Here is a 14,127-nt window from a genome sequence, read left to right on the forward strand (position 1 = left end):
TGGGTTCCATTCCTCAGCACCACATAAGCAGAAAAAGCCAGAAGTGGTGCTGTGGCTCAAGTGGTAGAGTGCTTGCCTTAAGCTGAAGAGCTGAGGGACAGTACCCATGCCCAGAGTTCAGGCCCCACACTGACAAAAAAAAAAAAAAAAAATTGTAGATAATTGTCTCACAACCTTTCCTGCTCCGGTTGGCTTTGAACCTTGATCCTCAGATCTCAGCTTCCTGAGTAGCTAGGATTATAGACCCAAGAAACAAGTGCCTGGCTCTCTACCCGTTTTTTTTTGTTTGTTTGTTTCTTTCTTTAATATTAATGGTCTTGTTTAGTATCTTTTGATATTCTTATTTGACAGACCTGTGACTGGCAGCCTGAGGGAATGTAATTGCTAGATGCAAAGGCTTGAGAAAGGAGAATAGTTGTACCCTGTCTGCCAGACAGTTAAGCCTGTCTTAATGTACTATTTCTGAGTTACCTAAATTCTAGTTGGTACTGGACAAAAAATAGTGATGAGCATTAAAGCCTTAGTGGTGAGGCACTAATTATTGGTGTTGGGACTGTGTGAGGGAAGAATTTAAGGCAATTTGCATCATTCTGTTGTTGGCTTTGTCTGACTTCTGATAGTCTTGCATCTTTATCTTTTTACTGCAAATATTATTTAAGCAACTTACTCAGAATTTTCAACAGTAGAATGTGTGTCTACTGTTCCCTTGTAAAGTGAATAGTAGTACCAAGTTTTGAGTACCAACATTTTCTCTTTATAGGATAAGGGTGTGTACTATATTTTCTCTCTTCTTAGGTATTAAGTTTCATTCTAGACCCCTGACCAATTCAGTCACAAAGCAAAACTAGCTCAGATCTCTAAGGTACAAAAGTAAAGCTAGTATAAACAACTGCTGGCAAAATCCTAGTTCAAAAAACAGAACCATTTGTTTCTTGGAGAGGGGAGGGAGTGTGGTACTGGAAGGGGAGGAAAAATAAAAATCAGGTTCTTATGTATCAATATCCTTTCCTCAGATCTGACACGATGGCATCTGATGACTTTGATATAGTGATCGAGGCCATGCTGGAAGCTCCCTATAAAAAAGAGGAGGTAATTTTCCCCACCTCACTACTGGAATTGGGTTAATAAGAAAGCAGTTGTGGGTCATCAGTTTAAACACTTTGTGAATCCTTTTTCCCTGTTTGTTTCTTTTATGTTCAGTGATTATTCCTAAAAGATTTACTAAGTTTCATTGAGGAGCCTGTATTCAAGGACCATAATTTTAACAAGGACCTGACAACCAAGGGTGGGCAAAATATGGTGGATAACATGTGGTTTGCTAATAACTCTCAGGGATAGTAGAAAGTTTACCTCAGACAGCCTCAATTTCTTTCTTTCCTAGAAGAAAATTCAGTGGAACAGATGCCAGGTAGCTGATGTTTGACATCAAAGTCTGTCACCCTAATCTCTTCCTTTTGAGTAGTTTCCTTGCTTCCTCTGTTACTCCCTTTGTTAGGAGACCCAGTATCCAAAAACTGACTGGCTAATTTAGAGCTTTGATTTCTTGTCCACCTTCATTCTTTTTTGCGCAATGGGATCTGTGTGTCTGCCTTATACCTTGTGACATTTTCCTGGTGAACTCCTCAGGACGAGCAGCAAAGCAAAGAGGTTAAGAAGGACAGTCCTAGCAATACCACCAGCAGCACCGGCAACAGTGGCAGTAGTACCAGTGGGAGCACCACCACTGGGGAGACAAGCAAGTGAGTGTGGGGTGAATAAGTGGGTTGGTACCTTGGGAAGGGATAGAGCCGCATCCATTGGAGAAATAGTCAGAGCAGGTTGATGGTTGCTCTTGAGACTGCTAACTTACTAATGGTTCCACTGGGTCTTGGGAATAATGGTGAAGATTTAAGCTAGTCTATGCTTTCCAGTGTAGGTTTATGGATCAGTCCTAACAGCCATGTAGTTCATTTTAATAAAACAGAAAATAGACAAATCATGATTTGGAAACATTAGCTTTTGCTTGGCTTTTGAGAGGGAAATGGCCACTTCAGTTGTTTGACAGCATTTGGGGTTGTAAGTTGGTATAATTCAGTCACTGTGACATACTGCCAGATGACCTTCTAGTCTTTGGTCTTCTGTTTTTACCCTGGCCTTCTTCGGTCTTCTTCCTTGGGAGAGATGATGAAACTTTCCCAATGGTAAGAATTGATGTTTTCTCACAGGAAGAAGAGTCAGAGCCATAGTAGGAGCAAGGATAGAAAGCGCAGGTCAGTAATTCTGGGGGCTGCTGGGTTTGGGGATGAATGAAGATGGGAATAGAACCCCTGAAGGCTACACTTTAAATGCCAAAAAGGTTGTTTTGTCTGTAGTCGTAGTCGAGATCGTGATCGTCATAGAAGAAGAACCAGCCGAAGCCGGAGCCGTGATCGGCAGCGTCGTCATCGTAGCCGGAGCTGGGATCGACGACGTAGTAGTGAGTCACGAAGTCGAGACTGGCGTCGTGAGGATCGTGTACACTATAGGAGTCCTCCATTGCTCACTGGGTATCACCTCTTGGTATTACTATCCCCCTGCTGACAGTCCTGGGGAACCTATACAGAGCCTCAAACCATCTAGACAAATGTTTTACCACTGAGCTATATCCCTAATCCTTACCCTGAATCTTCATCTAGGCTAGGACAAGTATACTATGTACCCTGACTTACCTGAAAGCGCTTATAACCCATTGTGGTAGACAAGATGCTCAGTCACTGGAAGGCTGTATACAGTATTCTTGATCTGAAAACACTTATTTTGAAAAATGTTTGGGATTTTTTTCAGATTTTATAGGATTTGCATATTTATGAGATACCTTGGACATGGGACCCAAATCTAAGCACAGAATTATTTATATTACACATTTATCTTATACATGTAATATGAAGGTAATTTTACGCATTTTTAGTATGACTATATTTTGATTATAACTCCTAGGAGAGGTCGGGTGTAGACTTTTTCATTGTGATATCATATTTACTTGTTATTGGATTTTGAAGTATTTTGAATCTTTAGAGATTGTTGACTTGGGTTAAGAATTCACAAGTGATGCTGGACGCCAGTGCTTCATGCTTATAATCCTACCTACTCAATAGACTGAGATCTGGAGGATTGCAGTTCAAAATCAGCCCAATCCGAAGAGTCTTCAGGACTTCATCTCCAAAAAAACAACCAACAAAAAACCAGGCTGAAGAAATGGCTCAAGTGTTAGAGCCAAGCAATTCCAGGGCCACAAGTTTAAACTCTAGTACTGGACAAAGCAAAAATTTACATGTGAGATGAAGTGTCAGAATCTGCTTTTTTTATGATAGAAAAATCCAGTGTGAATAGTTTCACTTTTTTTTTTCTCTCCCTTAGGCGTAGGCCTGGCCACAGTAAGAGTCCTCAGTTCAGAGAGAAGAGTCCAATCAGGTAAGTTGATGATGTGTACTTTTTTAGGGTTTCTGAAGTGTGAATACAAAATTGGGCTGGGCATTGGTTGCTCATGCCTATAATCCTATCTACTCAGGAGGCTGAGATCTGAGAGTTGCAGTTCAAAGTCAGCCTGGGCAGGACAGTCTATATGATTCTTATCTCCAATTACCACCAGAAAACCAGAAGTGGCACTGTGGCCAAAGTTGTAGAGCAGTAGTCTTGAACAAAAGGGCTCAGGGGGACAGCACCCATGCCCTGAGTTCTAGCCCACAGGAGGGGAAGAAAAAAAAAAGTTGGAGATCCAAACTATAGGAATGTCTGTTACTTGAAGGCTGGGTGAAGAACAGTTGCCAAGTATTAAGAAAAGGTGGTCTCACACATTTTACTTTTTTGGTGCCAGTAGTAGGGCTTGAATTCAGGGTCTAGGTGCTGTGCTTTAGCTTTTTGCTCAAAGCTAGTGCTGTACCACTTGAGCCACAGCTCCACTTCTGGCTTTTTGGTAGTTAAGAGTCTTTTTGGAGATAAGAGTCTCACTGGCTTTCCTGTGCGTGCTGGCTTCAATCTGCAATCCTCAGATCTCAGCCTCCTGAATGGCTAGGATTACAGGTGTGAACCACTGGTGCCCAGCTTACACATTTTACTATTTAGGGAGCCAGTTGATAATCTGAGCCCTGAGGAGCGTGATGCCCGCACAGTTTTCTGTATGCAGTTAGCTGCCCGTATCCGGCCTCGAGACTTAGAGGACTTTTTTTCTGCTGTTGGCAAGGTAACTTTCCCACTTTAATTGTCTTCTAAGTAGCCTGTCTTCTATCTTTTTTTATGTCCAACTCAGAATTTTCTTTGTGCCCTGGGATAGGTTCGTGATGTGCGCATCATCTCAGATCGGAACTCACGGCGTTCTAAGGGTATTGCCTATGTAGAATTCTGTGAAATCCAGTCTGTACCACTGGCCATTGGACTGACTGGGCAACGGCTGCTGGGAGTGCCCATCATTGTACAGGCCTCACAGGTGAGCAGGTTAAAAAACTAACACAAGATTGTGAAGTAGAGAGGAATGTAAACATGATCCATCACTTATTTTCTCCTTCCACAGGCTGAGAAAAACAGACTGGCAGCCATGGCCAACAACTTGCAGAAAGGTAGTGGTGGACCAATGCGTCTCTATGTTGGATCCCTGCACTTCAATATCACTGAGGACATGCTCCGGGGAATCTTTGAGCCCTTTGGCAAAGTGAGTAGAAAATGAAGAAAACCTCTGAAGGGAATTGAAAAAAGTGGGGCAATAAATAAATGTACTTCTCTGTTCTGTCTGGCCTGCTCTGTATATTTCATAGGTTCCATCTCTGTGTTGCTTAGTAGACACAAAGATAGACAAAATGAAACCAAATAAGAGGGTCCAGATTAGGCCAAAATGTTAAGTAAATTAAAATAAGTTAAGTAAAAAAGTTAATAAATTAAGTTAGAAAAAGTGTTTTGGAAGTTGGTCTAACCTTTGTTGCCTTATTTATTTATTTTTGTGGTACTGGGGTTTGGACTTGACTTTACACTTGCTAGGTTGGTACTCTTATCACTAAGAGATGCTGCTAGCCATCCCTCACCTCCTTTTTTTGAGATAGAGTCCCACTTTATGCTTAAGCGAGCCTGGACCATAACCCTCCTGTATTAAACTTTGCATTATAGCTAGGGTAATAGGTACATGTCATTGCATCCAGCCATTAGTTGAGGAGGGGCTTTCACAAACTTTTTTGCTTGGGCTAGTCTTGAACAGCAATGCTTCTGTAGTCAGCCTCCACATTGACTAGTGAGCCACCATGTCTGTTATTATTACTAATTTTTTTTGGGGGGGGCGGGGTTGGTCATGGGGCTTGACTCTGGGCCTAGGCTCTGTCCCTGAGCTCTTGAGCCCAAGGCCAGCACTCTACACTTGAGCCACAGCACCATTTCCAGTTTTCTGGTAGTTAATTGGGGATAAGAGTCTCATGGACTTTTCTTGCCCAAGGTTGGCTTTGAACCTCGATCCTTAGATCTCAGCCTCCCTAGTAGCTAGGATTCCAGGCATGAGCCACCAGCGCCTGGCCCTGATATTATTATTATTTATTTTTTATTTTATTTTATTTTTTGGTCAGTGGTGGGGCCTGAACTCTGGGCCTGGACTCTGTCCCTCAGCTCTTCAGCTGAAGGCTAGCACTCTACCATTCGAGCATCAGCCCCACTTCCAGCTTTTTCTGCTTATGTGGTGCTGAGGAATTGAACCCAGGGCCTCATGCATGCAAGGCAAGCACTCTACCACTGAGCCACCTTCCCAGCCCCCCTGATATTATTTTTATAATAGGATCTCATGTTTTACCTAGGGCTAGCCTGGCCTGTTACCCTCCTTCTTAAGCTTTCTGCATAGTTGGGATGACAAGCATATGTCATCTACACACAGCTTGTTTGTTAAGATAGGATCTTAGGCGCTGGTGGCTCATACTTGTAATCCTAGCTACTTAGGAGGCTGTGATATGAGGATTGTAATTTGAAGCCAGCCTGGCAGAAAAGTCAGGGAAATTTTTTTTTTTTTTTTTGTCAGTCGTGGGACTTGAACTCTGGGCCTGGGCGCTGTCCCTCAGCTCTTCAGCTCAAGGCTAGTGCTCTACCACTTGAGCTACAGCGCCACTTCCGGTTTTCTGGTGGTTTATTGGAGATAGGAGTCTCACAGTCTCTCCTGCCCGGGCTGGCTTTGAACCTCGATCCTCAGATCTCAGCCTCCTGAGTAGCTAGGATTACAGGCGTGAGCCACCAGCGCCCAAGTCGGGGAAATTCTTATCTCCAATTAACTACCAAAAAGCCAGAAGTAGAGCTTTGTTAGAGTAACAGTCTTGAGGGGGAAAGCTAAGGTATAGTGCATAGGCCCTGAATTCAAGCCCAAGTACACACGCACACAAAGATGTAATCTTGCCCTAGCTAGCCTAGTCTCAATTCCTGATCTTCCAATGTCCATATTCCAGGTAGCAAGGATTGCAGGTATGAGGCCAGGTACCTAGCTTCATTTCTTTTTCTTTTTTTGGTCTGAGACCAGGATTGGATCTCAGTACCTAATGCTTTCACTTGTTGGCTAGCACTCTACCAACTGAGCCAGCTCTCCGACTCCACTTCATTTCTTCTTAAAGAAGGTTTGGAGGGTTAGGGATATCACTTCAGTAGTAGAGCACTTACCTAATATGCACAAGGTGCTGAGCTCAATTCCTGGATCACAAAAGAAAAAAGGTAGAAAAAGGGATAAGGGTTGAATAAACGTAGTTTGTTGGCTAGAATGTTAGAGGTATTTAGAATAATAGAGTAGCCAGGAGATTCTTAATAATTTTTTCCTGTTCTACTGCAGATTGATAATATCGTCCTGATGAAGGACTCAGATACAGGCCGCTCGAAAGGTTATGGTTTCATTTCAGTGAGTATTTATTCTTAATTTTTTAATTTTACTTTGGGTTTGTCCACTTGTCTGATTTTGCAGCTCAGCTTCATCCTCCTCCTTTAGGAACTGTCTAAATGACCTATAAACCCTGGTGCTGGAAGCTTGGACTAGCCTTCTGCCCCTTGAGATGAGTGCATTACTTGAGATCTTGGCTTTGCTTCTTCATTCTGTCAGTGGCCCTGGTATGGGGGTGTCTGTGGGTAATAGTAATGATTCTAGGTTGTAGCCAAAAGGTTCGGGGGCATGAGGGAGGCTAAGTATGTGCTTTTGAGACATGGTTTTAAGATTGGTGTATTCTTAACGGGTAGAAGAAAAAAGAATAGAAAGATAAACTTTCTTCCAAAACTACCTCATTTGAAACAGTTTCTTCATTGAAAAGACTAATGTAGGTATCTGGTGGTAGACAAGTTTTAACCTTTTCCTGACACTCCAACAAATGGTTTCCATTTCGTTTAATTGGTTCTGCCAGCCACAAAGTGACAGAATCTGGTCCTTTCTGGGATTAATGCAGGCAGCTTTTGCCCCTCTAGTTGCCCTCAGCAGGGGTGGGCCATGTGTTCTATAATGAGAATTGCTCATCTCAGAAGTATCCATTAAAAGGGTGTTTATATTACACTGTTTATATCACCTACCAAGGAACCATCAATTCCACATGCCTGACTCTAGGGCAGGTAGAACCAGAGTAAACAAGGCCAGCTGTTGTGTTGGTGATTCCATAGTAGCAAGCTCTTGGATGTTCTTTGTGACTCAATGGGGAAAGGCTTCTGTTGCCTTGTAGGTCAGCAGCTTTTGACACACACACAGCCCATTGTAAATCTTCATATCAGCATGCTGCTAGTGGTACAGATGAAAGGGACTAAAGAACAGAATCTCCATGCCAGTCACTTATCTGCACTGGTGTGCCTGTGGGGTGGGGATTGTATCAGCTCTTAATATCAGAGTGAGTGTCTTTCTTTTTAAGCACAGGGATGGAGTTTCAGATTATTAGTACTTGATTGAGCACTAACAGATAGGAACCTTGATTCTTAGACTGTTTTCCATTTATTATATTCTTGTTCTTAAAACAGGCTGTTCCCTGTAGATGATACATACTTTTTGCCTTATTAGATTTTTAGTGGAACTGGAAGATTAAAAAGTGATTGCCACTGAGTCAGTTGGGAAAGGTCCTTTTCAGATAACCATTTTGAGGAAATGGGGATCTTCGGTCACATTTCCAGGGCAAGGAAAGGTTTTTTTTTTTAACTATTGGGCATGCAGTTTTCCTAGGATATTAGCATTCAGGAATCTTAAGTGGGGCTTTCAGAACATGTCTGGTGACTCATGGTCTGACATTTTCATAGTTCTCTGACTCCGAGTGTGCCCGGCGGGCCCTGGAGCAGTTAAATGGCTTTGAGCTTGCTGGTAGACCAATGAGAGTTGGCCATGTTACTGAGCGACTGGATGGTGGTACAGACATCACTTTTCCTGATGGAGACCAAGAGCTGGATCTGGGATCAGCAGGTGGACATTTGCAGCTTATGGCCAAACTGGCAGAAGGTAAAGTTTCTGCTGGGTGAAGACCTTGGTGAATTGTAGGTTAAGAATTGAAACCTGAACCACCTTTTCTTTATTTAGGCTCTGGAATCCAGCTGCCCACTACAGCTGCTGCTGCTGCTGCTGCTGCTGCCCAGGCTGCTGCCTTGCACCTAAATGGAACAGTTCCTTTGGGGACTCTGAATCCAGCAGCTCTAACTGGTATATTTACTTAACTGGGGAAAGGGAAAGAAGAGTTGGGCTCTGTGCTCATTCAGCTGTTCTGTCTTTCTTTGTTATAGCTCTGAGCCCAGCCCTGAATCTTGCCTCTCAAGCAATTGCTTCCCAGTGCTTCCAGCTCTCCAGCCTTTTTACACCTCAGACCATGTGAGTTTTAGGCCCAGATCGTTTTATTTGGTTTTGTCTGTCTATCTGTCTGTCTGTATCTCTCTCTCTGTCTTTCTTTCATGCATGTACATGTGTTTGGTTATTGAACTCATAGCCTTCTGCATGTTAGGCAAATGCTCTTACCACCCTACATCCCTAGCTCTAGTTATTCTCTTTCTCTCGCTCTCTCCTTTTTTGCTTTGCATTTACCTCTTTCTCGTTACAGGTAAATCAGTGGCGCAGCCCACTATGTCCCTGTGCCTCTGGGTCCTACCAGTTCTTTTTCCACATGTACTCTTCCTCTGTTCCATCTTCTAATTGTGGACCAAGCCATCCTGAGGGCATAGACATTAATTCTGGAAGAATTGGGGCCACTTGGAGACACCAAGAAGAAAGAGTTCCTACCCTTGTCCTACTGGGAATGAATTCTGCGGAACAGAGCCCTCAGTTGAAGAGAATAGAATCTATACCTACATTTGTCCTTGTGTAATGGCTGCCAAGATGTCCATCTTGCCCTTTTCCTACCACCTTAGTGCTTGATACCTCCCCCACTTGGAAGGCTTTAGGGCATTAACTACAGGAGCTAACCTCTCTTTTTCCTTTACCTTTACTCTATAACCTATTAAGGAAAACCTGTAGGACTTCTGAATCTAGAGGACATTGTAGAATTAAGGGGAAGGGGGCTTCTTAAAGGTGCTGGCTTTCCATTGTAAAGGCTCTGGAAGACACCACAGACCTGTGTGTTGTAAAGCTTGTCTTAGGTCTCTGGTAGGCTTAAGGCCAGAACTGCTACTTATAGGCTCAGCATCTTGCTAGGAGACACGGGAGTGGTCTACCTTGCCAGGCAATTGAGATGCCTTAGGGGCTTTCAGGAATTTAGTAAAAAGGGGGGTACATTTCTAATATTTTCCATCTTCCTTGGCGTATTTGTCCTTCTCAGGTCTTTCTTTTGACCCAAGATGGGAAGATGGAGGGGAGGCTGCCATTCTCTACCACTTTTGTGTGCCTATTGTGTCCTCAATCTTGTCATTTAAAGCCACTCCTATCCCCTGCCTGGGCATATGTGAGCCCTTGTCACTGGATTTTATACCCTTGTGTTTTGTGTACACACACACACACACACACACACAAACTTTGTACAAAAGGCAAGCTCCTTGTTAAGATGTTTGCTGTCCATATGTGTGTGGTCTCAGTTGAGTGTCTGATGTTAATTTCTGAGCCAAAGCCATAGTGGTTCTAAGGATATAAAACATTTGTAATGCCATTGTTTTCTCTTTATTGTGTCTTATTTACCTTTAGGGGAAAAAAAAACAAAAGAACTCCACCTGGGTAGAGTTCCCCATTTGTATCTGCATTCATACTCTCAGCCACATAGTCTTATCCATCTATCATCTTTTTTTGAGGGGGGGGGGGTCCGGTAGCCTCTACAAGTTGAGCCACAGCACCACTTCTGGCTTTTTTCTTTTTGCTTATGTGGTGCTGAGGAATTGAACCCAGGGCCTCATGCATGCAAGGCAAACGCTCTACCATTGAGCCACCTTCCCAGCTCATCTTTTTTTTTTTTTTTGCTTGCCTTGGGGCTTAAACTCTGGACCTGAGTTGTGTCCAGAAGTGACTCAAGTAAAAGGAGTCACTTCTGGCTTTTTCTGTGATTAATTGGGCTCCTGGGCTCAGATCTCAGCCTCCTGAGTAGTTAGGATTACAGTAGTGAGCCACCAGCACCCAGCTACCATCTGTCATCTTTTTTTTTTTTTTTTCAGGTAAGGGGGGGGTTTATTCAGTAGACCTGCTGGGACCAGGCAAGGTTGGCACTCCACGTGGCTGGGAAAGAGAGAGAGCAGAGAGAGCTAGAAAAGAAGAGCAAGCTGTCATCTTTTTTTTTTGGTCAGTCATGGGGCTTTAACTCTGGGTCTAGGCATTGTCCCTCAGCTCTTCAGCTCTAGTCTAGTGTTCTAGCACTTGAGACATGGCACCACTTCCGGCTTTTTCTGTTTATGTGGTACTGAGGAATCCAACCCAGGGCCTCATGCATGAGAGGCAAGCACTGTACCACTGAGCCCAGCCCCTATCTGTCCATACCTACCTGCCCACTGGACAGACTTCATCTCCTTTATCTAAAGACAAGTCTTTCCACCAGATGGCAGTGTGACAGTAGCACATTCTGCACCTTCCTCTAGGGGTGTTCTGTGAGCTTGAGTTGCTTAAGTATCAAAGAAACCTCATAAGCTCACTTTCTTATCTTGTTGACCTTTGTGTCTGCCTTTGACCTGATGTAGCAGAAATCCTAGTCCTAAATGCATGGGCATGGGCACTATATAATCAGGACCCAATATCTGCTGCTCTTTATTGATCAGTTCCCTCAAAACTTTGTTTTTATGCCTGGCGCAGAAACGGCATAGGGACAGTAGATGCAGTAGACCTCAGTGAGGAACAGGAAGAGGTGTATCTTCCCATGCCTGCTTTGTGTAACCGAGTGGAAAAGAGCCTAGCTCTTTAACCTAGGAACCAACCCAAGAAGGCCTGGATTCAAGGGCTGGGCTCTATGGGGCTCCTCCATTCTTTACTGATCTCTATGGCAACAGAATGTTAAGACTTTATCATGCTAAAAATATGGATAATTGCTGTTAGGTTTTAATTTGTCAGCTTTCAGACGTCTAAGGGAATGATGGTTTTGTGGAGCTCTTAGCCTTGGGTTGCTTTCTGTACTAATAATGAAGCATGAAAGGCCTGTTTGTGACATAGACCACTGGGACTTTGGATGGACTCCTAATTTTGCTGGCCAGTAGCCTCTTCATTGCCATTCTCACCCTTTCCCATTCCTACCCTAGTTTGCTTTCTGGACCTGGGGTAAGAGAAGGGAGATACACTATTTTTAGGTAGGAACTGCTGGCTATGGCCCAGTCCCCCTATGGTTATTGATTTGGCTGCTAATGCATCTTGAGAAGCATAGGGGACTGTTTTTTGTTAGTCATCCTGAAGTCTTGAGTTGAGCCTCCTGATAGCTCACTTGGCCTCCTCCAGACTGTTAATATCTACAGGCCTTCTCTCTATGACTGCTTCCTCACCTGTGCCCCCACTTCTGCATAGTTTCCTTATATTTACATTTTTAGCTACATCAGCCTTGCTTCTGTTAGGAGGGAAACTGTAGTGGAAACAAAGAAACATCCAGGACAACAGCTCTAGTCTTACCCCATATAAGGTGATGGCATCTAGTAGGTGACAGCTGGTGTCATGGTGTATGATTCAGTGCTGCCTTGTTACTCATCCCTAGGGGTGGTTAGAGTAGAAAGAAGGGGGCAGTGAACAGCCTCTGTCAGTCTAATGGAAGAGAAACCTCCCTCCAGCACTCCTACTTGAGTATGGGTGGGACACAAGTGAGACTGTGACCCAAATCCTCTTCCAGCATTTAGAATTTCCCTACAAACAGTCCTCAATTATTATTATTATTATTTTTTTGCTGGTCATGGGGCCTGAACTCTGGGCCTGGGCCTGCGCGCTGTCCCTCAGCTCTTTAGTTCAAGGCTAGTGCTCTACCACTGGAGCCATAGCGCCACTTCCCGCTTTTTCTGCTTACGTGGTGCTGAGGAATCGAACCCAGGGCCTCGTGCATGCAAGGCAAGCACTCTACCACTGAGCCACCTTCCCAGCCCCACCAGTCCTCAATTCTAAATAGGCTTATAACTTCTATGTCTGTCTTCTTTAAGTGTCATTTCCTTCCTTTAAACTTCTGGTTCTTGTTATAGGGATTCTGCCTGCCTCCCGTAGAGTCCAAACCCCTACTTGCTTCTGGGAGGCAGAAGCAAGAAAGCTCAGAATGTTGGAACCAGCACAGCAAGTCCATCACTCAAAAACGACTTGAAGGATGGGTGCTGATGGCTTATGCCTATAATTCTAGCTACTCAGAAGGCTGTACAGGCCATGAGACTTATCTAATTAACCAGCAAAAATCCAAAGTGGAGCTGTAACTCAAATGGTAGAATACTATCCTTGAACATAAAAGCTCAGGGACAGTGCCCAAGCCCTGAGTTCAAGCCCTAGAACTGGCATTAAAAACAACAAAAAAAGGGCTGGGAAGGTAGCTCAGTGGTAGAGAACTTGCCTTGCATGCATGAGGCCCTGGGTTTGATTCCTCAGCAGCACATAAACAGAAAAAGCCTCAAGTGGCGCTGTGGCTCAAGTGGTAGAGTGCTAGCCTTGTGCTGAAGAGCTGAGGGACAGTGCCCAGGCCCAGAGTTCAAGCCCCATGACTGACTTAAAAAATAAATTGAAAGGAGTGATAGTTCAGTGGTAGAGTATTTGTTTCATAATTGGAAGGCCCTAAATTTGACTCCAAGTACCTCAAAAATTTAAAAAGACCTTAAACCTGGCACTAATGACTCAGGCCTATAATATAAACTATTCAGGCGGCAGAGATCTGAGCATCAAGGTTCAGAGTCAGCCTGGAGAAGGCAAAACTGCAAGAGCTCTTTATTTCCAAATTAACTAGCAAAGTGCTGGAAGTGGAGGCATAGCTGAAGTGGTAGAGCTCTAGCTGTGAACAAAAAGTAAATGAGCAGGAGGCCCTGAGTTCAAGTCCTAGTACTACCACCAAAAAAAAAAAAAAAAGAAAATTAGCTGGGCACTGGTGGCTCATGCCTGTAAATCCTAGCTATTCAGGAGGCTGAGATCAGAGGATCACAGTTCAAAGCCAGCCCAGGCAGGAAAGTCCGTGAGACTCTGATCTCCAATTAACCTCTAGAAAACTGGAAGTGGTGCTATGGCTCAAATGTTAGGGTACTTGCCTTGAGCTAAAGAGCTCAGGGACAGCACCCAAGCCCAGAGTTTAAGCCCCATGACTGGAGAAAAAAATAGAAAAATTATATGTCTCTGAAGGGAAGAGTATAGTGAGAATCAGTAATTCTTGGACAGTGAAAATAAGGCTATTAAAAAAATCAACATGGGCTGGGCACTGGTAGCTCATGCCTGTAATACTACTCAGAAGGCTGAGATCTAAGGATTGAGGTTTGAAGCAAGTCTGGGCAAAAAGTCCCCATGAAACTCTTACCTCCAATAAACTACTCAAAAAAGTCGGAAGTGTAGCCGGCGCTGGTGGCTCACGCCTGTAATCCTAGCTACTCAGGAGGCTGAGATCTGAGGATCGTGGTTCAAAGCCAGCCCGGGCAGGAGAGACTGTGAGACTCCTATCTCCAATAAACCACCAGAAAACCAGAAGTGGCGCTGTAGCTCAAGTGGTAGAGTGCTTGCCTTGAGCTGAAGAGCTGAGGGACAGTGCCCAGGCCCAGAGTTCAAGCCCCACGACCGACAAAAAAAAAAAAAAAAAAGTCGGAAGTGGTGCTATGACTCAA

General features: G+C 44.0%; 1 protein-coding gene across 3 annotated transcripts in view; it reads left to right on the forward strand.

Moving 5' to 3' along the window:
- The window catches only part of Rbm23 (RNA binding motif protein 23), a 17,807-nt gene extending 7,761 nt beyond the window's left edge, over positions 1 to 10,046 (forward strand). For 2 of the 3 annotated variants that reach the window (XM_013025455.1, XM_013025453.1), the window contains exons 2-14: positions 1,014 to 1,089; positions 1,627 to 1,739; positions 2,205 to 2,249; positions 2,352 to 2,525; positions 3,376 to 3,429; positions 4,081 to 4,198; positions 4,289 to 4,441; positions 4,526 to 4,663; positions 6,794 to 6,859; positions 8,224 to 8,419; positions 8,498 to 8,617; positions 8,698 to 8,782; positions 9,009 to 10,046. In XM_013025455.1, the coding sequence (XP_012880909.1) occupies positions 1,024 to 1,089; positions 1,627 to 1,739; positions 2,205 to 2,249; positions 2,352 to 2,525; positions 3,376 to 3,429; positions 4,081 to 4,198; positions 4,289 to 4,441; positions 4,526 to 4,663; positions 6,794 to 6,859; positions 8,224 to 8,419; positions 8,498 to 8,617; positions 8,698 to 8,782; positions 9,009 to 9,012 (1,332 nt within the window). In that variant the 5' untranslated portion in view covers positions 1,014 to 1,023 and the 3' untranslated portion in view covers positions 9,013 to 10,046. Of the gene's footprint in view, positions 1 to 1,013; positions 1,090 to 1,626; positions 1,740 to 2,204; positions 2,250 to 2,351; positions 2,526 to 3,375; positions 3,430 to 4,080; positions 4,199 to 4,288; positions 4,442 to 4,525; positions 4,664 to 6,793; positions 6,860 to 8,223; positions 8,420 to 8,497; positions 8,618 to 8,697; positions 8,787 to 9,008 lie in introns of those variants that run through there. The other variant, XM_013025454.1, reaches the window with a different exon arrangement.
- Positions 10,047 to 14,127: the final 4,081 nt, after the last annotated feature.

This window comes from Dipodomys ordii, unplaced genomic scaffold, assembly GCF_000151885.1.
Source record: "Dipodomys ordii isolate 6190 unplaced genomic scaffold, Dord_2.0 Scaffold84, whole genome shotgun sequence".
Lineage (NCBI taxonomy): Eukaryota > Metazoa > Chordata > Mammalia > Rodentia > Heteromyidae > Dipodomys > Dipodomys ordii.